The sequence below is a fragment of the Sceloporus occidentalis genome, unplaced genomic scaffold (assembly GCF_023333645.1).
Source record: "Sceloporus occidentalis isolate IW3139 unplaced genomic scaffold, rSceOcc1.0.p SCAF_3, whole genome shotgun sequence".
NCBI classification, from domain to species: Eukaryota; Metazoa; Chordata; class Lepidosauria; order Squamata; family Phrynosomatidae; genus Sceloporus; species Sceloporus occidentalis.
The window spans coordinates 5,258,332-5,283,442 of record NW_028316983.1 but is presented as its reverse complement, the minus strand read 5'-3'; the positions used below and the strand labels follow the sequence as shown (position 1 = coordinate 5,283,442).

At 41.6% G+C, this 25,111-nt stretch overlaps 1 protein-coding gene across 4 annotated transcripts in view; it reads right to left on the bottom strand.

Annotated features, from left to right (window-relative positions):
* Positions 1-25,111, bottom strand: part of CSNK2A1 (casein kinase 2 alpha 1) — a 66,770-nt gene that overhangs the window by 11,858 nt on the left and 29,801 nt on the right. For 2 of the 4 annotated variants that reach the window (XM_089513515.1, XM_089513516.1), the window contains exons 2-12: positions 22,848-23,058; positions 20,463-20,574; positions 15,560-15,661; positions 13,519-13,569; positions 12,197-12,256; positions 10,884-10,967; positions 9,772-9,882; positions 7,907-8,008; positions 5,386-5,486; positions 4,207-4,355; positions 2,423-2,509 (exon numbers count right to left, since the gene is read on the bottom strand). In XM_089513515.1, coding sequence (XP_089369641.1) covers positions 2,423-2,509; positions 4,207-4,355; positions 5,386-5,486; positions 7,907-8,008; positions 9,772-9,882; positions 10,884-10,967; positions 12,197-12,256; positions 13,519-13,569; positions 15,560-15,661; positions 20,463-20,574; positions 22,848-22,948 — 1,060 coding nt within the window. In that variant the 5' untranslated portion in view covers positions 22,949-23,058. Of the gene's footprint in view, positions 1-2,422; positions 2,510-4,206; positions 4,356-5,385; positions 5,487-7,906; positions 8,009-9,771; positions 9,883-10,883; positions 10,968-12,196; positions 12,257-13,518; positions 13,570-15,038; positions 15,084-15,559; positions 16,407-17,876; positions 19,420-20,462; positions 20,575-22,847; positions 23,059-25,111 lie in introns of those variants that run through there. The other 2 variants (XM_089513518.1, XM_089513517.1) reach the window with 2 other exon arrangements.

Genomic DNA, 25,111 nt, shown 5'->3' with positions numbered 1-25,111 from the left:
TATGTAAACTGGTAATCCATGCGCTACTGGGCTCGAAGAGAGGGAAGGTGAGAGGATGTCCCAATCCTTATCCCTCCTCACAGTGAGGGCTCCCTGACTCATTGGCGCGAGCACATCCACTGCAGCAATGATGGCTACTTCCTGGGCAACTACTGCCCAGAGCCAGGCTGCTACTTCAGAATGAGGTTTCATTCCTGCCATGCCCAGAGGGAAGGCAGGGATTCCAGTACTGACCCCTTCCCCATATTCCTGTGTTGTTCAATGCCTCTTCCACAGCTCATTTGGGGCTTAGCAGTGGGCTGCATGGATGCAATGGAACAGAGGGATTTTCCCTCACCTGGTGTCTCCTTCCCAGTTAACTAACTGGCTCTCCAAGGAAAAATCATGGGTGGAGGGAGTGGATTTGAAAAAGCGGGAGTCATAGGCTAGGCTGGAGATTCTCTTCATTCTTACAAGGCAGGACATAGCCGCAGCTTGCCTTCCCAAGGCTACTCCTAGGCTCGCAGATAAGGGGAGCAGGGAGCAGCAATAGGAGTAAAGGGGTAGTACAGGAATACCTGGTTAATCTAAATGAATTCAAATCTCCAGGACCACATGAACTACATCCAAGGGGATTAAAACAATTGGCAGAAGTAATCTCAGAACCACTGGCAATAATCTTTCAGAATTCTTGGAGAAGCCCCAACGTACTGGAAGAGGGCAAATGTTGTCCCCATCTTCAAAAAGGAAAAAAAAGAGGACCCAAACCATTACCACCCAGTTAGCCTGACATCAATATCTGGAAAGATTCTAGAGCAGCTCATTAAACAGACAGTCTGTAAGGATTTAGAAAGGAATGTCATAATCACAAAAAGCCAACATGGATTTCTCAAAATCAAGTCATGCCAGGCTAATCACTGTTTTTGATAAAATTACCAATTTGGTAGATGGAGAGAATGCTATGGATGTAGTGTATCTTGATTTCAGTATGGCCTTCAACAAAACAATATTCTGGCAAATAGCTAGTAAAATGTGAGCCAGACAATGCAACTGTTGATTTGTAATTGGTTGAACGGCTGAACCCAGAGGGTGCTCAGCAATAGCTCCTCTTCATCCTAGAGAGAAGTGACCATTGAGGTGCCACAGGGTTCTGTCCTGGGTCCAGTGCTACCCAACATCTTTATCAATGACATAGATGAAGGAATAGAGGGCATGCTTATCAAATATTCCAGAGGGCAAAATTCAAAATGACCTCAATAAATTAGAAAGCTGAGCCAAAACTAACCAAATGAATTTCAATGGGGAGAAATGTAAGGTACTACGCTTAGGGAGAAACAAAAATGAAATGCAGAGATATAGGATGGGGGACACCTGGCTTGACAACAGTACGTGTGAAAGGGATCAAGGAACCCCAGTAGACTACAAGTAGAACAGGAGTCAACAGTGTCATGCTGCAGCTAAAAAAGCCAATGGGCCAAAAACGTGATAAGGTCTGGCACATCTGAAGAAGCAAGGAAGAATAAACAGCACACCGTATCTGAGCGGATGCAGGAAAAAGACTGATTCCTCTAGGCGTTGGTCCTCCTGATAGGGACACCAAAAGGTATTTCCTTTTCCTGTCTGTTGGACCGAATGGAAGGAGCTCAATCAGATGTTTCCCCTTTTCTCTGCTTTAAAAAGTAGTTCATTCTGATCATTATAGTGTAGGGTTTTTTTGTGATTCACTGCTGTTTTATCCATTACAATGTTTTAAAAGTAGGGTAAATGTTCTAGGGCAGTGATGGTGAACCTTTTACAGACAAAGTGCCCAAACTGCAACCTAAAACCCACTTATTTATCACAAAGTGCCACATTCCTCTGGCCTTCTAGTAACAAACTCTGGCAAACTCTGTACTGGCGTGTGCCACAGAGAGAGCTCATAGGTTCACCACCACAGTTCTAGGGAACAATTCTGCTGAGAAATAACACTTTTTGTGTGCAAAACACACAGGATTCCAGCCCTAGTTAACATCATTTCTGCATAGGAAACATACTTTTTGCACTACCTACCCCTCCCCATGTACCTCTCCACAGAAAGGGACATTGGCTCTTACCTGTGATATGTCCATTTCCAGTAGAGAAGAGCCCCACAGAATAACTCCCCTAGAACACTTCAGGATATTTGAATACAAGGAAAACATTTAAGGACAGGTCGGATTGCTCTATTATGCGTCTCAACAATATTTGCTGCTTGTTAAGAACCTCCCGCCCCCCTTTAAAACTGGATGATTAGGAATATTCTTTCCATTCTTGTTCTGCACCATGCCTTCAACTGAACCCACAAAGAGAAGCAGAGGGGGTGGAAACACTGTTCCTGTGGTGCACCACTTTGGAATGCAGATAACAGCATGGAAGGAAGTCTGATAGTACTCACAGGCACAAGGGCAACCAACCACCGACTCACCTGACAACATACTGGCGCTGCTGACGGGAGTGCTACTACCTGGCATGCTGGTCGAGCCCATCCGAGCCTGGTCCTTCACTATAGGGTCTGCCAATGTATCAAACAACACAGACCACACACTTGGATTAGAAAGGGGGTAGATGCATATTGCCACAGAACAAAACTTTGCATTGTGTCAATTATTTCAACTTCCATTTATTTTAAAATGACAAACTTCTAACTGTTAAAACTGTGAAGGGGAACTTGAATGGCCAGACTGCAGAATAAGAAGTTATTTACATGGATGGAACAAGAGGCAAACTGTCTGCCCAGCTAAAAACACTTGCATCCCTCTACTGGAGTGTCCAGCCACTCTTGGGAAACTGTCTTAAGAAAAATTCTCAATCTGTGGAGATTTAACTTGCCAGAAGAGATCCGCCTTATTACTACACTGGAAGCCTTTAAGAAGGCACTCAAGACGGATCTCTTCCGGTGAGCCTATCAATTTGATCTGCTATAATTGATCCTAAAGAACCCCCCCACACACACACTTCTGACTCAACAGTATGGGAAGAGATGACGATTGGATATTTTAATGATTGGTAGCAGTATTGCTGACCATTTTATTGTTTGTATTTTTAGATAACATTGTATTTGCATTTTGTATTGTTGAATTTTTTGCTGTAATTCCACCTCGATCCGCAGGGAGAGGCGGGAAATATAAATAAAATTTATTATTATTATTATTATTATTATTATTATTATTATTATTATTATTATTAAGCAACATCCATTGCACTAAGGGCAAGAAACACACAGAACTCCATATGTCATTACAGTATAGTTTCTATCCGCTCTGGCTATCACAGGCAATGATGATGGACAACAGGAGCTGCAGTTGACCAGCTCTGTAGGGTGAAATATTCTTCATCTATTGCATTACAAGATTTTTTTTTCAGCTGGAGAGGGGGACCAGGAATAATTTTACAAAGACAAAACACAGGAATCAAAAGTTTCCCACCACTGTATTAAACAAAGGGATTCCCACAGATATGGGACAATGGAAAGAACAAAGTAATTACTCTCCAATTTTATCCCCCAAGATCCTAGCCCTTATAGCCAACAGAGATAGTATGATTTTTCACAACCAGGTACAATCCTCCTCTTAACTGCCAGTTCTGTTGCTACCAAAAGCTACATACATTCCATACCAAATATCAGAATGTTAGTTTTAGTCAGACCATTTGTGTTGCATATGTGGAACATATTTTACGCACACAATTTAGCATGTCGCCTCTCCCAGCAGCTGTCAAGATCCAGAGAGGCATGTGGCTGTTTTTACTGGCCCAGCTGTACATGGGTTAATGCAACTCAGGAGTGGACAGTCTCAGAAAAGAAGAGATCACGTTCCAGGATGGAGAACTGATTTCATTTCTCTTTCCCTCAAAGCAAAGATCATCTACTTTTTCTTCATTTCTGTGACTGGGTCAGTAAGTAGGAGAATTCCCCTGTTGCATAACTGCTGCAGGGTGGTTGGGTAGGGGCACAGGATGGTGTGCAATGGGCTAGTGAATTGCTTCTTCTAACCCTATCTCTCTCAGCCCCCCAAAAAACCATAGAGGCACCTGTAACCCAGAATTAAATGTGCTTATGCCACCATCAAAATCTATGTAATATTATATAGATTTGACTGCAGTTTGGTATCTCAAAGAATCTGAAACAAAACTGCAAACAGCTACTAGCACTTCCAGTGATTCTATTCCTTGAAGGGGCAGACAGTTAGATTGGCAGAAGGTCAGACTCACAGAAGTAAGGGTGTTCCATGGCTTCTCTTGCCGTGAGCCGGGATTGGTGATCATATCTCAGCAACTTGTCTAAGAAATCCAGAGCCTCAGGGCTGACCAAATGCTGATTCTCACTATGAACAAAACGCTCCCATCGTTTGCGTGAGTGTCTGTAAGGAACAAACAAAGAATGTACCAGTGTATGAACTCCTGAAGTCACCATGGTGCCTTAAAAATGAGGATGATGAACACATGCATCTAGTTGAAAGCAAAGTTACCTATCACCTCTACAGCACATCTAAGTTGTAACCCTGCATGGCTCAGCATAGCATAGTATTTCTGCATACAGAACTAGACTATGCTGAGCCATTTACCATCCCTTGGACCTACCACAGAGCAGTAGAAGCCTCTTCCCCTGGCCATTCAGTGCTTGGTGGAGCATTAGACAGATTGAAGAAGCATCTGGCTATGTCCCTACAGCCAGGCAACCCCGCCCCCAAAACACATAATCCATTGAGGTCTACTGGGGTCCTCATGAAGTCTCAGCAGCCAATACAATCATTTCACATCAGGTTTTAGGGACATAGACACATGTTTCTATGATTCCCCTCCCTTCCTTCCATTTTCCACCAGGCAACAGAACAGCCATGAGGATTCTATGGTAGGTCTGGGGGAGAGGTACTGCAGAGGGAGGAAGGGAATACCTATATCTGTAGTGACCACAGACAGAAATATGCAGGCGTAAGGTTAACTTATACCTGCAAGTTCACTAACAGGATGCCAGCCACACTGCACAAGGTAGGTACATAATAGGATCCTGCTGTGCACAGGCTTGTCTTGAACATGCAAATAATTGTTAAGAGGACAGAGATCTTCCAGAGCACCAAAAACAATGCACAATGAGGAAGAGGGAACTTTTGCAAAATCTGCAATTACTTTTTTTTCTGTTTGAGTGTCTTCACCTCATCCCCTCATTTCCCCTGTTCCCTGATTCCATGTGCAAAAACAGGCATTTTGCATTCTAACAGTGGATCAGTACCAAAAGAGACAGTACAGATGTGGATACCCTAAAATGTAAGGCACCTCTGTCATTCCCCAATCCTCCCTCCACCTGACACACATATTAATTAGAAAACTAGCTAGATTTGTCACCTACCAAGTACTAAGTGATTTTAGCTGTATCCTTCGATACCATCTTACCTGCCCAAGATGTCATTGAAACGGGGGTCAAGCTCAATGTTGTATTTGTCAATATAGTCATACAGGTCTTCTGTCCCTAGCACCTTGGCTATTCTCACCAACTGTGAAAAGATAATGTAAGATAAGGAGATAAGGCATGTAGATAAGGAGTAGCCAAGAGGCTGAACTAAGAATCACCACCTCACCCCCAATCCAATACTGCCCAAGATATAAAATGATCAGAAAGCCTTAAGCAACCTTCAGACTTCCCTTCTGCAATATATGTAAAATAATACTGATGCAAGTCCTAATTAGACCCAACATTAAAATGCAACAACATCCTTTTTTACAATTAACACTAAGCTGAAACTTCATGATCTAGATCAGGACCATGATATGTACACAGAGGATCTTTCCTCCCTTATCACAGGCCTGGAAAAAACCCTTACCCCACATGCTGCAAGCAGGAATAAAGAGGGGGGAGCAGCAGTTGAAGCTTTAGATTCATAAGTACCACTTAACAGAATTTTGTCCAAGATCACAGAGAGGGAAGGAAAGATGAACCCCTACAGGCTACAGCACTGACCAGGATTAGTCTCCCCCTCATGTTTGGTTTTCAATTTTAATTGTAGCTGTCCAATGTAGCTATCAGTGATACATTTGGTGTTGTGTTTAGCTAGGCCCTTACATTATAGCTTTGCTGTAGAGAAGTAAATCAGACAAAAAAGATGAAGAATGCCCAAAAATGGTTATATTAAGTGCTGAGTATGTTATTATTAAAAACGAGAGGAGGACCTCTGCAAGAGAGGTTCCTGATCACAGAACTATGTTTGGGACACAAAAGAATGGGTACACTGGGAAGAACTGTTAAACTACAACAGACTGTTGGCTTGTGGGGCATGTGTTTGTTGTTAGCTACTTTTGAGTCACTCTCAACTCATGGTAACCCTGTGAATGAGATGTCTCCAAGGCCCCCTATCTTCTCCCTCCCTGCTCAGGTCCTGCAGGCTCAGGCCCATGGTCTCCCTGATTGATTCCATCCATTGGGCATGCAGTCTTTGTCTCTTTCTACTTCCGTCCACCTTCTGCAGCATCATTTCTTTTCTAATGAGTCGTGTCCTTCTCATTACGTGGCCGAAATAGGACAGTCTCAACTTAGTCATCTTGGCTTCCAGGGAGAGTTCTGGCTTAATCTGTTTTAGGACCCATTGGTTTGTCTTTTTAGTTGTAGTATCCTCAGCACTCTTCTCCAGCACCACATCTCAAATGAATTACTTTTCTTCCTATCTGCTTTTTTCACTGTCCAGCTCTCATAGCTGTACGTGGTAATAAGAAATACAACGTCCTGAACGATTTCAGTTGTAACTTTTTACTCTTTAAGATTTTATCTAGTTCCTTCAAAGCTGCCCTTCCCATTCATAATCTTCTTCTGATTTCTTGACTGCAGTCACCATTCTGATCAATGTTTGATCCAAGGTACAGGAAATCTTTAATTATTGTGATTTCCTCATTATCTAAGTTCCCTGATCTATTTTCACTAATCCTAAGGCCCCTCCAGCTGCTAGAATATTTGTGCAAGTTCCAATGATGCCCTACCCAGGAATTTCCTTTGAAAACAAGGTACATGAGTTTGTGAACTGTTTTCATTGTGCTCCAGAACTGTAATTCTTCTTTAAACAAAGAAAACTCTGTTTTGAGTGGGTGGGGCTTCCCCCACTGATTCACCTCCAACGTTCAGCAAATGCAGTGATGTGGTGATAGGGAACAGCTTCCTATGGGATGAGGCATCCAAAAACAGGGGGATGAGTGCATCCATGGTTTAGGGGAAATTATGCTGTAGTGCTTTGAGCATTGGACTATAACTCCGGAGACCAAGGTTCAAATCCCCGCAACCCACTGGGAGACCGTGGGCAAGTCACACTCTCTCAGCCTCAGAGGAAGGTAATCCTCTCTGAACAAATCCATGCAAGAAAACCCTGTAATAGGTTCATCTTAGAACCACTGTTAAGTCGGAAAAGACTTAAAAGATGATTTTTACAGATAGTCCTGCAATTTTAAGGCTGTCTTTCTATTCAAGCAAATAAATAACTTCTAGAGACAATGCTTTTCATAAAAAATAGCAAGGACTCAAGCCCTGATTAGTGCTCTGCATTTTTCTTGGGACTTACTTTCAAAGCTAGCTGAAGTAATTTCACAAGATGGAAGCTTACCTAGGAAATACTTGTGCCTAACATGTCTATCATAACAGCTGGAACAATCACACAGCTTCTACTTTTAGGGTGCTCACCAAACCCACTAGAACATATCAGTCGTTAGAGAAAGCAGTAAAATGTCCATGTGTGCTATCTGACCTGTGGTGGCTCCATTCACATGTGCAAGGATTCATGTGATACTATTTTGTTCAGGTGTTAAACATTCAAATGTGAATAAGTCTGTATATAAATTTCTGATTTTTTTATCCTTCCATCCTTTCCAAAAACCAAACACATGCTGAACATACAAGCCATAGAAAAGAGAATAACCACATCTACAATCATCTCACCTGATCGTAATTATCATGACCGTGGAAAAAAGGCTCCTTTCGGAAGATCATGCTGGCTAGCATGCAACCCAAGCTCCACATGTCTAGACTGTAGTCATACATCTGAGAGAAAACAGAGCAGAGCCATTATTTTCTTATTTTCAAGATTTCAAAAAAAAAAATCTCCAACCATGTCAGCATATCAAGAATTGATTAACCATGTGTGGTATACATGTTATCTGGGGCCGTTAGCAAACAGTTTTTCAGTTTTCATCAAAGGGAACTCAATGTCTCTCTCTAGAAGGGTATTTGAATAGAAAAGAGCCATTCCCACATCTGCTGAACTTTTGTACCCATAGCCTGGTAACAAATGTACTCATTCCATACTGGGCACAATGATCCTATATTCAGTTAATCTCTCAATTCCATATATATCCAAACTGGATGCTAGAGAAATCAAGAACAAAGAGGCAAGTATCTCCAAACGAAGTCCAATGCAAGGATATATGGCAAGAAAAATGCTTCATCCAGAATGCTTACCAGGGCCAGTTACAGGGAGCATGTAATTTCCTTTTTAAAACAGCTTCACTGACTACCGGTTCATTTCTGGGCACAATTCAAAGTGGCTTAGGTCCAGACTTCCTAGAAGACTGAATCTCTCCATACAAACCTGCCAGAGTTTTAAGATCCACAGAGGAAGGCTTTCTCTCTGCCCTGCCATTAGCACATTCTTGCTTGGTGAGGACACAAAAGAGAGCTACTTCCACCCTCTGGAACTCCCTCCTGCAGGAACTTAGGCTGACATGCTCCCTATTTTCCTTTCACCAGCAGGCAAAGAACTTTTTGGCTTAAGATGGATTTTAACATGTAAGGAGGGAATCTTCTTATTGGGATGTGTGTTTATTTAACTTTTGTATGCCTTTTAAATGATTTCATATTATTTAAGATAGGGATTGTAATTTATTTAAAAAAAATATTGTTAAGGATTTTTAATTGACATTCTGCCTTGGATCCCACTCTGGGAGAAAGGTGGAATACTAAGTAATTAAATAAATATACAGACGGATATTCAAAATGTGGTTTTAAGTGCAAGGGAAAGAAAATCTGAAAATGCCTGTGTTTTTCTCAGAAAGGAGCTCAAAAGTCATGTATCAGAGCCTGCCAAATATGCCCCTGCCAGCAGTCACATGAAGCAGAACTGCTAATACCAGCCAAGTTTCGCAACTTACAGTACTTTCTGTCACTCACGAAGCTAGCAGCTCTAAGGAAGGAAAGAAATGTTTTTCCATGGCCCTGTGGCAGATTCACACATTTTTCAAGACCACTGGATTCCTTAGCATACAAAAATATTGAAAAGGTGAGTTTCAATTCTTTTTTTCAGACACACGAGGGAAAAAACAAATAGAACACACATGACCAGTTCCAAAGAGCCAAATTTGATTTGCCTAATGGAAGGTGGACCATCTTCCCTTACAAAAGTAATTTGTCATTGCTGAATTGCTAATTATGTTTCTAGAGCAGTTTGCCATGTGAAGAGGTGCTGCTGTTTGAGGGAAAAGAGTAAGCTTAAATCCCAGCCCCATGGGAACTCCAAACTAGTCATGAAGGGTTTTTGTTTTGCTAGCTATGGGAAATAAGGAGAATGAGAGAAGGTAATTGGATGCCCCATGGGACAGCTCTGAAAAAACATCTGGGATTCTTTGAAAGAGTCTAAAACAGGCACAAATGTATCAACCAAAAAACAAAGCCCACGGGGGGGATCTCCTTTTCTCAGATATAGGATGGCTTCTTGTTGGTTTCAAAAAGGAACATTATCAAGGCTAAGAAATTGCTGGTTCTTGGCTGCCTCGCTTTCCCAAATTCTTTTGCAGCTGGGTCACAGTTACCTGATAATCTACAAGGAGCTCTGGGCCTTTGAAGTATCTGGAAGCCACACGGACATTGTACTCTTGGCCAGGATGATAGAATTCAGCCAAACCCCAATCTATTAGCCGCAGCTAAAGACAAAAAAGGAGATATTAAAGAGGAAGGGGGGGGGACTTTTCCCCCTTGGTATCCAGTGTCTAGACACTGTGCAGGACTATGCAAGTGTATTATCAGTATAAATGGCAAGAATTGAAGTAACAAAATTTAACTGAACAGAAAGGCAGTATTTAACAAACAGCAGCTAGCATTTAAAAAGGAAACTGATGAAACTGCGTCAAATGAACAGCCAGATCTTGAAAACAAGGGGCAAGTCACCAAGAGCAATTTTTTCAAATTAAAAAAAAAAAGAGGGGGGAGAGAAAAGAAATAATTCAAAACAATTAATAATGACTCAACATTCAGAGGATGAAACTAGACAAGTATAGCAAGGCCAATACAAAATGCAAGGAACAGAGTTAATGTTCCTGTTAGCTGTTCTGGCAGCTAATCTAAGGTGACAAGGCAAGTATAATGAGCAAACAAAGAAAAGGAAGTTTAACTATCACCAATCTTCTCTTGCAATCTAGGATTTGCTCAGTTCACACAGAATGGAAGTAAAGGCCTGCATGAGCATCATCTGGGGTTAAGAAGTTAAAAGGCAATCACCTAAACTAAGATGCTTTTATAGAATACAGTTCCACATCAGTAAGCTAGCCATCCATGGATTGGAGCATCTGCGGATGGTCCCACCCCATTATCATCAATGGTGGCACATGCACGCAGCTGCGCCAATGCAACCACACACGTCAGCATCCATTAACGCTAACAGGACTCTGCCAGGAGGGGGGTGTCTGGAACAGAACACCCAGCAATGCAGAGGGTTGATTGTATCCCAAACAAAATATACCAAGGTTTACTACCAGCATTCTTACTAACTTGTTTTTATCAAGACCATGTCAATTCCTGCAACAGATAGGCCTGACTTACATAACTAAAGCACCAGTCCATCACAAGACTTTTGGTAATACCATCATCACATGCCAGCTGAAAAGTGAAGAGGGAAGGAACCTGCCCAAGCTCACCAGGACTTTACCTTTCTGTGTTCATGGTCAATCATGACATTGTGTGGTTTGACATCTCTATGCATGATTCCCATACTGTGACAATAATCCAGGGCCTGGAGTAGAGAAAGACACATGGACCATGAGGAAGGAAATTGGCAAGCAAGTACCTGATGTATTTAAATTGTATGGAAATATGTGCCACACTTTCGTCCTAAAATGGATCCTCTAAACCAATGCTTCTCAGGCTATCTGATGCAGGAGACTGGAAATTATTTTTTTTCCCAATATGCCAGGGACTAAATGTTTGCCCACTGGGTAGAATTGTTTGTTTTCCACCCCTGTAAACTTGCCAGGACCTGGCAGCCAATGGCTCAAAGACTACAACCTGTCCAGAGACCACCACTTTGAGCAGCGCTAGTCTAAACCACTGGCAAATTACAAATAGCACATTTTGTTCTGCTTCAGTGCCACTACCATTCCTCTTCCTACTGACTCCAGATCTTTCCACATCTCTTCTACTGGGAGTAAGAGAACTGGGTGGAAAGTTAACTGTTTCAGCACCAGTGGCAGCCACAGTCAGGTCAGTCCTTCCACCTTACCCTTCAAGGCATTAGCTAAAGATACTTCAGTATTTGAAGATACACGCTAAGAGGACGAAAGTGTTTGCAGCATCAAGGAAATACTATAATGTTAATAATATCAGCATCAGTACTACCTCTCAGTGTTTATGAGGCTGATGCAAAAGGCCACAGTGCCAAAATGTTCAGGGTCTGAGTTACATAGCAATAGCAGGTACATTTCAATACACTTATCAGTGTACTTAAGCACTCCCTAAGCAGCTTACAATGTGTAAGCTAACTGCCCCCAACAAGTTGGATGATCTCAGAAGGATGCCAGGCTGAATTGACCCTGAGCCAGGCTGAATTGACCCTGAGCCCCCTGGCTGGTATTGAACTCACAACCTTGTGGTTTGTGAGTGAGTGACTGTAGTACATGCATTTGACTACTGGCTGCTTAGATTGCAGTGGTCAGCCAAGGAAGAATTTAAGACCCAGGAGCAACTCAGGTTCCTCAGAAACATCATCAGGGACAGAAAGCCTAATGTGGTTCTCAATCTCTGGTCCTCCAAATGCTTTGGGCTTCAAGTCCCAGAAGCCTCACTCAGCATGGCTAATGGCAAAGGCCTCTTGGAACTGAAGTCCCAAATATCTGGAGAAATTGCTATTGGGAACGAATGGCCTAGATCCTCTTCAAGTAGTCTTGGCATCCACTTCTCAACAACCATCTTTTTGTTTCACCATCCCTCAAATATCCTCAAGAAAAAAAATGTACACAAACTCACCTTCAAGATTTCGTACATGTAGAACCGAATATCATAGTCTGTTAACGTCTGATATAATTGCTGTGGGAAATCAAAAACATAACATCAATAACTCACTGCAGCCTGCCAGTTTCTAAATCAGCATGTTACAGGAGTTGAGAACTTCACTGCTGTCACGAATTAAAGAGGTTCAAGTGTGGATGGGTCTCAGTGCTTGGGAACATTATTTCAGCCACTCCACACATCATCTTGCCAATCATGTATGCCAGATTCTACCTTTTTACTTCAAAGGAACCCTTGAAATAATTTTCAGATCTCAAACTTTGGTTGAGAAACCCAGATATATAGGCCCAATACAAAGCAATGACCAATTCTGGCTCCTTGATTAAGAAACTGGTTTGGTGTACCCAAGAGAGCCAGTGTGGTGTGGTGGCCTGAGTATTGGACTACGACTCTGAAAACCAGGGTTCGATTCCCCCTCACCATAGAAATCCACTGGGTGACCTTGGGCAAATCACACACTCTCAATCCTAGGGTTGCCGTAAGTGGGAAACAATCTGAAGACACACAACAATAATGTTGGTGTATCCACATGTATCCACACCATCCATCTGGTGCATTCACTCTTTAACCATTTTAAAGGTGATCTGGACCACACAATTAGAGATGTGTGATGAGCCAACACAATACAGCTGTTTGAAGAAACTTGTCCACTTCTGCTAGAGGTAAGCTTGATTTACACAATCAAAGCAACAACCTATTGCAAGAGTTTTGGTATTACGATATCATACTCTAGAATTGGGAGATTCAAGCCGATTTCCACTCAGGAAGGGAAGCTCACTGGTCAATGTTGGGCCAGTAACTATTTCCCAACCTAACCTAACTTACAGGGTTGTTGTGCTGCTGTGAACTCCTTGGAAGGATAGGTGAAATAAAAATGCAGTAAATTTAAATGTAAGCTGTGTAGCGGTCTTTTGTACGTTTAGTGAGTTGGTGTTCTTGCCATCAAGTGGAACAAACATTTTGTCCATGGGAGTTAATCTGAATGCAGTATGCCAAAAATGCAGTAAGATCTTGAATTTTTTCACTGTTCCATATCTGTTTTTACACAATCAGTTGAACAGTTGCTAACGTGAAAAAAGTGTAATTTTTAAAGCAACATATAAGCATCTGCAAGGGGGTACTGGACTTCACATACTTTAACACACACACATCCCACACATGCTCTCTCTCTCTCACTCACAAAAACCAATGTTATATAATGACCTCTTCCTTCCCACCCAAGTGAGTATCGTTGCAGATCACTCACACCCTGAAAACCTCCAGTGGGTGAGAAACTGTACCTTGAAGTCTGTGTTGTTTACATGTTCAAACACCAAAGCTGGGGTCCGAGACTAGAAAAAGAAGCAGAAATGTCAGTCATCTTGGGTCCTTCAGTATGTTGTTTTATACTGCCTACAGAACTACTGTAAACCTACATCCACTTCCCTTTCTCTTGCACTAAGATGTTTTTCAGCATCTGACTAGTTAGTTTTATCTAATGGATTGGCACACATTTCTCAGAGAAGGGAGGGTGGAGGTTCCTCCAGGAGAATCTAATCTGATTCAAAGGCTTGATCTGATTAAGGAATTCAAAAACAGGATTAAAAAAAGAGAAACAAACAGCAAGACTGTATGGCGTTATCGCTGCACCCTATGATCAACAGATGCCTGAAATGCCAACAAGTCTTAAATGTTTCAAGTACCAAACATTCTCCTGTTATTTCTTTATTTGAAACCACAAAGGGACGCTGTATGTGTAAAGAACTTTGTGCTTTCTCTCACTCCCACAGCTGAGAATCTGTTACTCTTTCATTCAGTCAAATGGGGCTCTGTCATTCATATGTCTACCCACTCATACATGCAGCAGATATCTGCACCCACTAGCAGAAGTCATACATAGCTCTGACACATCAGGTTCATATTTTTGAATGCGGCATCTACACTGTGTGTTCATCATTCTGAAATGTTGTTATCAAAAAAGGTATTTATGGACATACTGAGATAAGAGTATGAAGCTGTTAAAAAGTGCTTTCTTATTCACCAAGACTTGAAAGGACAGTTGTGAGGCAACTATATAAGATCTCATATATATATATATATATATATATATATATATATATATATATATATATATATATTCACATACACCCAAAAATCAAAGGAACATTCATTCATCATATTTCCAGTTTCTATGTTTAGTTGTTAAAACTGGACAGCAAAGAAAGCTCTCTCTCTCTCTCTCTCTCTCTCACACACACACACACACACACACACACACACAAATCATTCATAATGTGGGGCTGGAGGAGGTTGCTACGTTTACCAAGGACTGCCGAAAGACAAATAAATGATCTGAGAAGAAATCAAGCCTGTACTCACTAGAAGCCAAAATGACTAAACTGAGACCCTCATACTCTGGACAGATCATGAGAAAGAACTCATTAGAAAAAATGATAATGTTAAGCGAAGCAGAAGGCAGGACGAAAAGAGGATTAACTCTGTCAAGGAAGCCACAGCTGCCCTGAGTTTGCAAGACCGGAGAAGGACTGTGGATAACCAGGGCTCATGGAGGATTCTCATTTACAGGGTTTCCTTAAGTCAAAGCTGATTAGATAGTACACAACAACAATTTACTTGGAATGGAGCAGAAACAAACATACAAACCATCTGTGGAAGAGCCATACATTAAACTGGCACAAAGGCAGGTGTTCTCATCCTCTGTCCTCCAAATATATTAGACTGCAACTCTCAGAATGCCTAATCGCTGGCCATCTGGGAATTTGTTCAGTTTATTATACTCATTAAAATATTTGTATCTCACCCTGTATCATGATCTCAGAGTATTGCACTATAGAACCATCTTATCCTATTTAAAAAACATAAAGCAGTTAGAAATTGTTTCCACGGATTGAAGGCAAAGGAAACAATTTGGCAAGTTAGAACGAGACAATTAAGTGAGCTAAAAAAAAGCTTTAAAACAACATTAACCAAAAATGTGCAGATTTGGATGAAGTCAACTAGGCTTCAAAGGGTTCAGCAGAAAACTGTTTTTATCTGGTTCCAGAATGACATCAAAGTTGGCCTTGAAGGTAAGGGTTTTCACAACCAGGGTGCCACAGCAGGAAAGCTCCTGGTCCATGCTCTCACAGAGTATTGCCCCTAGACCAGGTATATATAAGGAGAGATGTGCCTTCAAGTATAAAACTGAGGTCTAAAATCCAATAGCTTTTTCTTTTACTCATTTTTCTTAACACTTTAGCAAGCCACTTATCACAAATGTCTCCCAATTCCCTTCCTCACCCCACAATCCTGGAGTTACACTAGAACCATGGAACTACTCACCACAGGGTCTTTTACTATATCAGCAAGGGTGATGATGTTGGGGCCTCCTCGTAAATTCTCCAAGATCTTAATTTCACGCTTGATTTTCTTCTTTTTCACAGGCTGATTGACAAAAGGGAAATGCTAGTTTAGGAAGCACAACATTTCAAGCCTGAGCAAAGCCAATGGGGAGCAAATGACCCACTGTATCTTAAGAGTGCTGTTCCAGCAATTTACCACCGCTGTCCCAGTTTACTGTTAGCATTTTATTGCATCTAGCTAGTTTGACCTTTTACATAGTTTAGGATTATTTAAAATTGTTCAAATCCACCTTGGGAAGTTTATTCCAGGGCTGAAAAGTGGGTTAGAGTTGTTGTATGGGCAAGCCCTCCACATTTGCAACTTTGACTTTTGCGGATCTGATTATTCACAAATTTGATTAATATGTTACCAGGAATCTCTAGGTCCTCCAGCGTAACTCTGTGATCAATGTTTGCCAATGTTTGCCAAAAATCACACTGGAGTACCTACAGATTCCTAGAGAGAGCACTTCTCTAGATATCTGTAGGTCCTCCAGTGCAAGTCTATGATCAAGTTCCAGCAGATGTTGACCACAGAGTTGCCCTGGAGGACCTAGAGATGCCTAGAGAGGTGTTCTCTCAGGTAAATCAGTTGTCTTTTTTTTAAGTTGCAGTTTTTCCACTTTTGTGGGGGTGCAGTGCCCCTAACACCATCAACTGTGGAGGGTCCACTATAGTAGTAGTTGTAGTAGCAGTAGTAATAATAATAATAATAATAATAATAATTATTATTATTATTATTATTATTATTTATTTATTTATTTATATCCCGCCTCTTCCATTTGGGGATTGAGGCAGGTAACAACAGAGTATATGATACACAATATAAACACAATAAAAGCCACAAAACCTTGACCCAACCTTCCCTCACTGTATACACAAACATACACATACCTACAGGATATGTCAGTTTTTTAAAGTCATAAACAAAACAACCCAGAAAAATAACCAGCAAAGATAAAGACAATCACCTCCTTTAGCACCAATATTCAGTACTGAGGCTCTCCCTTCCTGGAAGAGGCATTTCTATTTACCATGACTAACAGTAATTACTAACACTGCCCTCCATGTCTTCACCCACTCCTTTTCTTATATGGCCCAGCAGCCATTAAATGATTTTGTGAAATCCTACTGTTAATTGTGTAGTGGGTGAAGAAGTCCCTTTTAATCTTCCTCCTGTTTTATTTTCATATTATTAGTTAGGTTTCAAAGAACCATTCAAATATTTCATCACCCTAAGGGATTTGGAGCATGTTTTTCTGGAAAACAAACCGCCACTCCTGACCCTGCCACCATCACCACCCTGTCAGTATGGCAACCCACTTCTGAAACTGAGGAGAAACACAAAAATAATTTGCAGTATAGCAAAGAGGTCTGCCTGTTTAAGAGAACAAAATCTCAAGCAAGCATGCCCAAAGCCTTGGGATCATCTTAGGGCATCCTCTGGATTGAAGCCATTGTGTGCTAATAGGTTTATAATTCACAATTGACAAATTGTATGAAGTAAAGGCATTCTAAATAGTTTAAATCTTTCCCTATAAAAATGTGGTTCATTAGCTGTTTAGCTTCCCTATTTCTATACCCATTTCTATGAGAGGGGGAGGGAGGGAGAGCATCACAGCCACATCCAGTATAGATTAGCTTTCCCCAACCTGTCATATCCAAATGTGTTGGAATACAACTCCAGTCAGCCTCAGTCAGCACAGCCATTCTGTCTGGGAATAGCAGGAGTTGAAGTCTAGTATCTATGGGGTGCCAGATTTGGGGGAAGGCTGATGTAAAGGCTTAGTCAAATGGCAAATGTCACACCTCTTGCAGGGGCAGCTGTCATGTCTGGGGGAAATTAAGCCAGGCCACCTGTTTCACCATCTGCTTTTGCATGGGTAAAAAGCTAAACTGAAAGGGGGGGGGGGAATGAAGACACACTAGGCAGCCTTTCCCTACACAACTGTTGTCCGTCTCTTTACTGTAGCTCTTACCTATAATTTGATAAGAGCACAAAAATCTGGTAATCAAAAGAGTGATCTAAGATTGTATGTCCATGGGCTTATTTTGACTGAACTTATTTTGGTATAAGTCAACCTCATGTATAATTCAAGGGCAAGTTTCAGGGCCAAAAATAAGGATTTTGCTGTGACCCATGGATAAGTCAAAGGTAAACTTTAGGAGCATATAGCAAAGGATCTAAAGCACGAAGCAAAGCAAAACAATGTCAAAAAACTTACAAAAGTCCAGCAAACTGAACTGTTTGTGCTTACTCTTAAAGCTGGATGGATGAGAGAGTAGAGAGGGTCGGTGCTTCACATATTATACTCCTTCTTTTCACCAGGGGATGGTTCCTTCTTTTAACTAAGAGTTAAGATACACTACTTACATTGACCCATGGATAAGTCGACTCAGGTTTTTGGGGTCCATTTTGTGACCTAAATTTCTAGACTTATACATGAGTATATACAGTATTTATTTGAAAGATGCTTAGCCAACACACATATTTGGAAGGTTGGAGGGCAGACAGAGAAATAATACAAGGCAACAGCACTGTAGTCATACTTCAGAGAACAGTTCAAGCAACGGCTGTCAAGTTTCCACTCAGATCATATCTAACATATTCTCTGATTGTGTGGAAACCATCAGCCTTGAATAGCAAGTTGCACATGATGCTTTATTACTGAAAAAAAGATGCTGGAAAGAGGTTGGCTGGCAAGAGTCAGATCTGCAGCTATGAAAGCCACTGCAAAGCAAAAACTAAAGACTACAAGAAAAAGAAATGCAGTCGTCACTCCGGATTCATGGGGGATCCGTTTCGGGGGGGGGGGGGGGAAGGATATGAAATCTCGCAAATATTCAAGTCCTATTGTCCCCAATGGCAGCACCATTAGAGACAATGGGACTTGGGTATTTCCTTCCCTCTCTCCCTCCTTACCTTCTTCTCCCCCCTCAGCTTCTTCCCACTGGAAAGGCCAGCACAGCAGAGAAATGGCTATGCCAGCTGCCTCAAGGCCGGGTCAGCCGAGGCAAGGCTGGCGCAGCCCTGTGAAAGAAAGGAGGTGGTAAGCAAGGGAAGGAGGAAATAAACAATTGTCCCATTAGACAGCGCAGGCTTGCCATCTGCAAATGAATGGCAAGTCTGCGAATCAGGAGGGATGACTACATCTCCAGTGGCCAGTTATTATCTACATTGAGGAAATTAAATAGTTTAACGCAGGGGTTGGCCCGCCGAGCTGTTGGGACCGGCCCCTGCTCGGTCCTGCCGCCGACTGCCGTCACCAAAGGCCCCGTGGGGCCTTTGGCCTCTCGCGGAAGTGCGCAGGGCCTTTGGCGGCAGGCAAGGGGGGCAAAGGCCCCACGCGCAGGCGCATGGGGCCTTGGGCCTCTTGCGCAGGGAGGAGGAAGGAAGGAAGAGGAGGAGGAGGGAGGAAGGCGGAGGAAGAGGAGGAGGAGGAGGAAGAAGAAGAAGAGGAGCAGGAGCACGAGGAGGATGGTGATGGTGATATTGATATGAGCCAGCTTCAGAGGCACAGCCAATGTAAGTTGCTGTGATTTTTACAAACTCATGTGCAGTGAAGAAAAACCAAAGTCCCTTGACCAAGTACACACTTCTGAGAAGTACATTTGAACCCGAGGGCAAATCACTTCTTGTGAGACCACCTTGACATGTTCAATATGCATAACCATGTGAACCCATGTTCAGTGTGAAACCCAAAGAGTTTGGTTATGCAATAAGCCTCTGAAATATGCAAGAGATTGCCATGTTAAGTAAAGCCATGTTCAATGCTAAAATGTGCTGTTTGGAATGGGGAGAGGGGGGGTTGGCTAGAAAGGGAAGTACATTTCTGCCATCTGTCTAGGAATAATGCCCAAATGTCCTCCATTTTGATCATGCCTAAGAAACATGCATTTATATTAACATTTTTAAAAAATCATCAAATTTTTTTGCATGTCCTCCATTTTTTAAAAAAATGTGTCCTACATTTGAAAATGTTGTCCTATAATATTTAATTATTTATTCCCCCCCCCCCCCCGTTGTTTTGGGGACACCAACCCGGCCCCCGGCTCAAAAAGGTTGCCTACCCCTGGTTTTAATGGATTAGGTCAGGCTCTTGGCAATACAAGATGTAACCCTCAGTGTTACCATGCAGAATCGAGAGTCTGTAACTTATTACTCCCCAAAACAAGGGGGAAAACACCCTAAATGTAGGAGAGCTCGTCTTAAAAGCAAGCAAACAGATCTTGAGAGGTGTAAAGGAACAGGAAGATGTTGGGAGTCACACAGAACATTCTCTAAACATGCTCTGAACATGGGCCTGCTGTGTATATGATATAAGGAAAAGATTAAGGCATAAAGTGCCCTAACTTTCAGACAGCGTAGCATCTTAAAACCTAACCTCAACAATCACACACATTGAGGGGCTTTGCAAGTTAACTAACAAGGTTCCCAAAGATGAAAACTTTCTAAAACAGTGTTTCTATTCTCAATCAAATCAAGTTGGGGAAACTCGAGGCCTGCTGACCACACCCAGTCATTTTTGGACAGTCTACAGCATCTGAGAACTGTGGTCCCCTAAGTAACTTTTTCAGTTTCCCTTACCCCCTTGCCTCATTGCCTGTCCTTGCTCCTGTTTACATGTCAGTTAACTTCTACAGCAGGAAAGTTTATTGACTCAAAAAAGCTAGTTACTGCTGCTGCAGAAGGCGGCGGCTGCAGGAATGGTGACAGCACTGGCCTAGCCAAGAATTGCAACTGGTCTCATGAGTGTAATCACACAAAGGGACTAAGAGGGCTAAAGAGACTCAAAGACATGTTATGCAAAACTCTTTCCTCTGGCATTAGCCACCAGGCTCACCTTGAGAATCTTCACAACTACCTTCTCATTATTTGTGATGTTGATAGCTTCAAAAACTTCACTGTATTTGCCCCTACCCAATTTCCGGACTAGTTGGTAGTCATCTTGATTGCTGTAAAAAGAAACCCAGTAAAGAATGTTATGGTGTGCAAAATAACAGAAGTGAATACGAATCCCAAAGCACTTTCAGGACACAATTCAGGTAAAGACATCCACACATGTACACATCCCTTATGCATGCAGATATGCTACTTCAAGCACTGTCAGGGTCCATGCAATGACTAGAGCCACACCACAATTTACTTTAAAGCCTTTAAGGCACTTCATAAAGGCATTCAGTGCTTCAAGATGAGAAGGCAAGACTGGAGAATTGTCTGGCAATCCTCCAATCCTGTCTCCCAGCCAGATGCACGATTATTACAGAAGCACTGAGACTTCCACAGGCCCTCACAGTTCTCAGCACTGATATCATCATCATGCATCAGCTGAGGGATTAGCCAGACCCTCGCCAACACTGCTTGCTCACGCTAAAGCACGGAATGCTTGTGTGAAGTGATTTCGGGGCTTTAAAGTAAGTCTTGGGGGGGTGATATATGGCTAAGCATAGCATATGGTCTGCATGTAGATATTTCTGTAATACTGAGGAGATGCTGAATTGAGGCCATAGGGTGTAAAAGCTATTCTGGAACCAGCCATCAATTTTTCTGCAAAGTTGAGACAATGTGAATGAACTTGGAGGATGTCTTGTCCCACTCCTGCAAAGACAAGCCAGACATTTTGTATACTTTCTAAAATTATTTCTAGAGATCACAGTGTTGGGTCTCTATGCCATCTCACCCACTGTCAAATGCTGCTGCCACACTATAGAAATAAAGCAGTCTGATACTTTCCTGAATAGAACCAAAAATGAATCCCTTTCCCATCAGGCACTGTGTATCACTTAGCCTACTGATTATTTTATTACTAACAGTCTATTTTAACTGATAAATTTTGACCGTAATGTGTTTAATTCTTTTTAGGGGTGGGGATATTATATGTACAATGTATTGTATATTGGAATGATTTTTAGATGTAAGCCGCTTTGATTATTTGATAACAGAAAAGCAGATTATAAATAAAGTTTTATATTATTATTATTATTATTATTATTATTATTATTATTATCATCATCATCATCATTATCATTATATTTTCAACTACCATGACTCCGTGCTATGAAATTCTGGGATTTGCAGTTTTGTGAGATATTTAGTCTTCTCTGTCAGAGAGCTCTGGTGCCCTACCAAATTACAAATCCCAGAATTCCATAGCACTGAGCCATGAACGTTAAAGTGGTGTCAAACAGCTTTATTTCTGCAGTAGCCAAAGTTTAGAGTGAAATCCACTCAAAGCAGACATTTTATACTCTTTTTTTAAAAAAACTTACACTCTTCTATACAGTCCATGTATATTAAGAGAATAATATATTTAAAACAATGTGATATTAAGGTGACTTCAAATTGAGTCAGCACACTGGCAGGCTTATACCAGTACTGGCTACTGTGATGGAGTTTCAAGCAGAATTCTTTCCCAGAGAGAGCCTTTCGAGAGAAATGGCAGAAACTGAATCCATAAACTTTCACATAAGACCCATATGCCTTGATAATTATCTATGGGCCCTTCCGAAACCATTTCCTAAGCTAATAAGGCTTAGGCTACATGGCTTGGGCCCGAGTTACTTGCGGGAGCGCTTCTCCCTACATAATCCACCCCACACTCTCAGAACATCTGGGAAGCTCTTACTAGATTATACCAGGTTAATGACAACTTCACATAAGGCATTCACTGCCGCGGCCCCAAGATTATGGGATGACCTACCAGAAGAGATCCATCTCATTACTACCTTAGAGGCCTTTAAGAAGGCACTCAAAAGGGATCTCTTCCGGCGGGCTTATCCACTGAATTCCATATAAAAAAGGTTATGACAACTGCTCTTCCTTGACTTTGATTGTTAGCTAATGGACGAATTGTAATTTTTAGAGAACTAATAGGAATTCTTGGTAAATTCAGTGTTAGTATTTTATTGTTGTATTGATTGTAAATTGTACTAAGTGCCTTTTAAGGTTGTAATCCCGCCTCGATCCGTGGGAGAGGTGGGAGGTATAAATAAATAAACTATATTATTATTATTATTATTATTATTATTATTATTATGCCACACACTCTACGGCTGGGGTTCCCAACCTGTGCTCCAAGGAGCCCTTAGGGCTCCGTGAGTCAAAAAGGTTGGAAACCCCTGCTCTATGAGATTCTTTCACAGAAACATCCCCAAGTCCTCCAAAGCAGAATGTCAGATGAATGGCACTAGCTGTCTGTTTTAACAAGTGTGGAAAACAGGATACTTACCCCCATTCAACAACATGTGACTCATAATCCCAATATTCTCGTGGTCTGTGTGTATTTACATCAGTGTAAACTCTAGCCCTGCTTGGCACAGGTCCCGACATATCGGACAGATTGGTTGGCCAAGCTACGTTAAAGATCTGAAGTTTGTGTCACTTCCAATTTCAGTGCAAGTCACAGGAGAGGGTCTCAGGTAGAACTTTAAATTTTTCAACTGTGAAAACAAAATGAATTAATTTTTAATGTGTTAAACATATTAAGCAAGTTACTAAATTAGGTTGCGCTGTTCAGCTTTTTCTACTGAAACAGGTAATTCCAAGAGGTACAATAACATTTTTACAGCTTCAGTGTGACTTCTAAGTATACAGAGAGACCAAACCCTTTTTGTTAACTTCAGCAGCATCTCAGTTCCTTTTCTTTTCCACTGTCAAATCAATGATTGTGCTATCACAACACGAAGTTAGTGAATCACCTGACATGCATCTTCAAATACCAGCATCTCATTATATATGTGAACGCAGGTGTCATCTGAAGAGGCATACTTGAGGAACTGAAACACTGAAATTAACACTACATGTATTGCTCAGAGGCAAGCCTTTCCAACAGACATGTGCTAAATATCTGAATCTTGCTTCCACAACATTTTTTCTGGCTTTCAGAAGCATTTTCTAAATGTACAGATCATCTCGCATAAGCACTGATCTTCACAATCATTATTATGTGGTCATTTTGTGCAAGTACTTCTTTTGCTGGTCCCCTTGGAGAGATATATTACTGCCCAAAGGAGGTATACATATTTCCGCATGCTGACAACTGTATAGTTGCCTGTTCCTGAATTCTGAGTGAGACGCAAGTCTGTGAAGATGTATGGAAGGACAGCAAAAGCCCAACACCATCTGAAACTATCTTTGTCCTAGGCTATATTAATCACATTTTCCCACCTGCCAAATGAGTGAACACATAGTGTTAAGCATCCCTTTTGTAGCCGAAAGAAAGAACAAATCAGGTAGTAGCAAAAGCTATCCCAATCTCCATTCCACCCCCAACTACACCAACATGTGAGGAAGCAGAGGTGGGAATGCACAGGAATAGAAGGAGCTGCTTTATGCAAAATCCAACCATCAGCCCAAACATAGGAATAGAAGCAGCTGCCTTGGTCTGAAGCGCTCAGACCATTACTCCCCTAAATGAACACTGCATACACTTGGCTGGGGATTGGCTCCTCACAACTGCACAGAGACATCTTTTCCATCCTCACCTGGTGGTGGCAGAGACTGAAAGTAGGGGCTTTTTGCATAAAAAGCATACTGAAAGTACCTCCACATCAGACAAAAAGCATACCTAGTCTAGCATCCTCTTTCCCACAGAAGGAACCCAAATGTTTTCTGGAACCAATCAACCCAGGTGTGCCATCACATGGAATAGCTGTAAAGCCCAGGTAATCTCAAAGCTAACTGTAATGGAAGGAAGGAGGAAAGACACCTTGATTTGCTTGGTGCTGTTCACACATAAAAGATATGTATGTCAGGGGGAAATTCCAAAAAAGATGATGATTTTGTATTCCTATAGAATAGACAGGGTGATTGATAACAGTTCAAAGAAGCCAAAAATCTTTCCTTCATCATGTGGCTGAAAGTGGGCAGATGGTATACAAAGAGAGATGTTTGCAGAGCATTCTTTCCTTTGTATCTCCCAGCAATGGCAACTACCCAAGTAGGACACTCCCTGCCCCACACAAAGAAATACACAAAGACATACACTTATGCTACAACAGGGGAAGGGAGAAAGCCTGTAATTCTGCAAGGTTTGAGCCCATGTGATCTCATCAAACAACACATGCCTACCTTTAAGCAGTATCTTTCTTTCACTGCATAACTATTATGCGAATTAATAATAGGCACAGAGACCAAACAATACGTGATGTTCAAAACGTACAGGCAAGCTCTCTTTTGATACAATTGCAAATTCATTCTAGGGCAAACAGTACCCAGAGGGAATGGAGGATACTTATCACATCCACTACTGATCCAGATCCCAGTTGGAGCACATGGCTACTACTCTCTTTCTATATATATATATATATATATATACACACACACACACACACACACACACACACACTCGAACTACAGATGAGATTCCAACTATACATTAGAAAAAACATACTGTAGGCCCTCCATATCCACAGATTTTGTATCCATGGATTCTACCATCCATGGCTTGAAAATATTTTACAAATAAATTCCAAAAAGCAAAACTTGAATGGG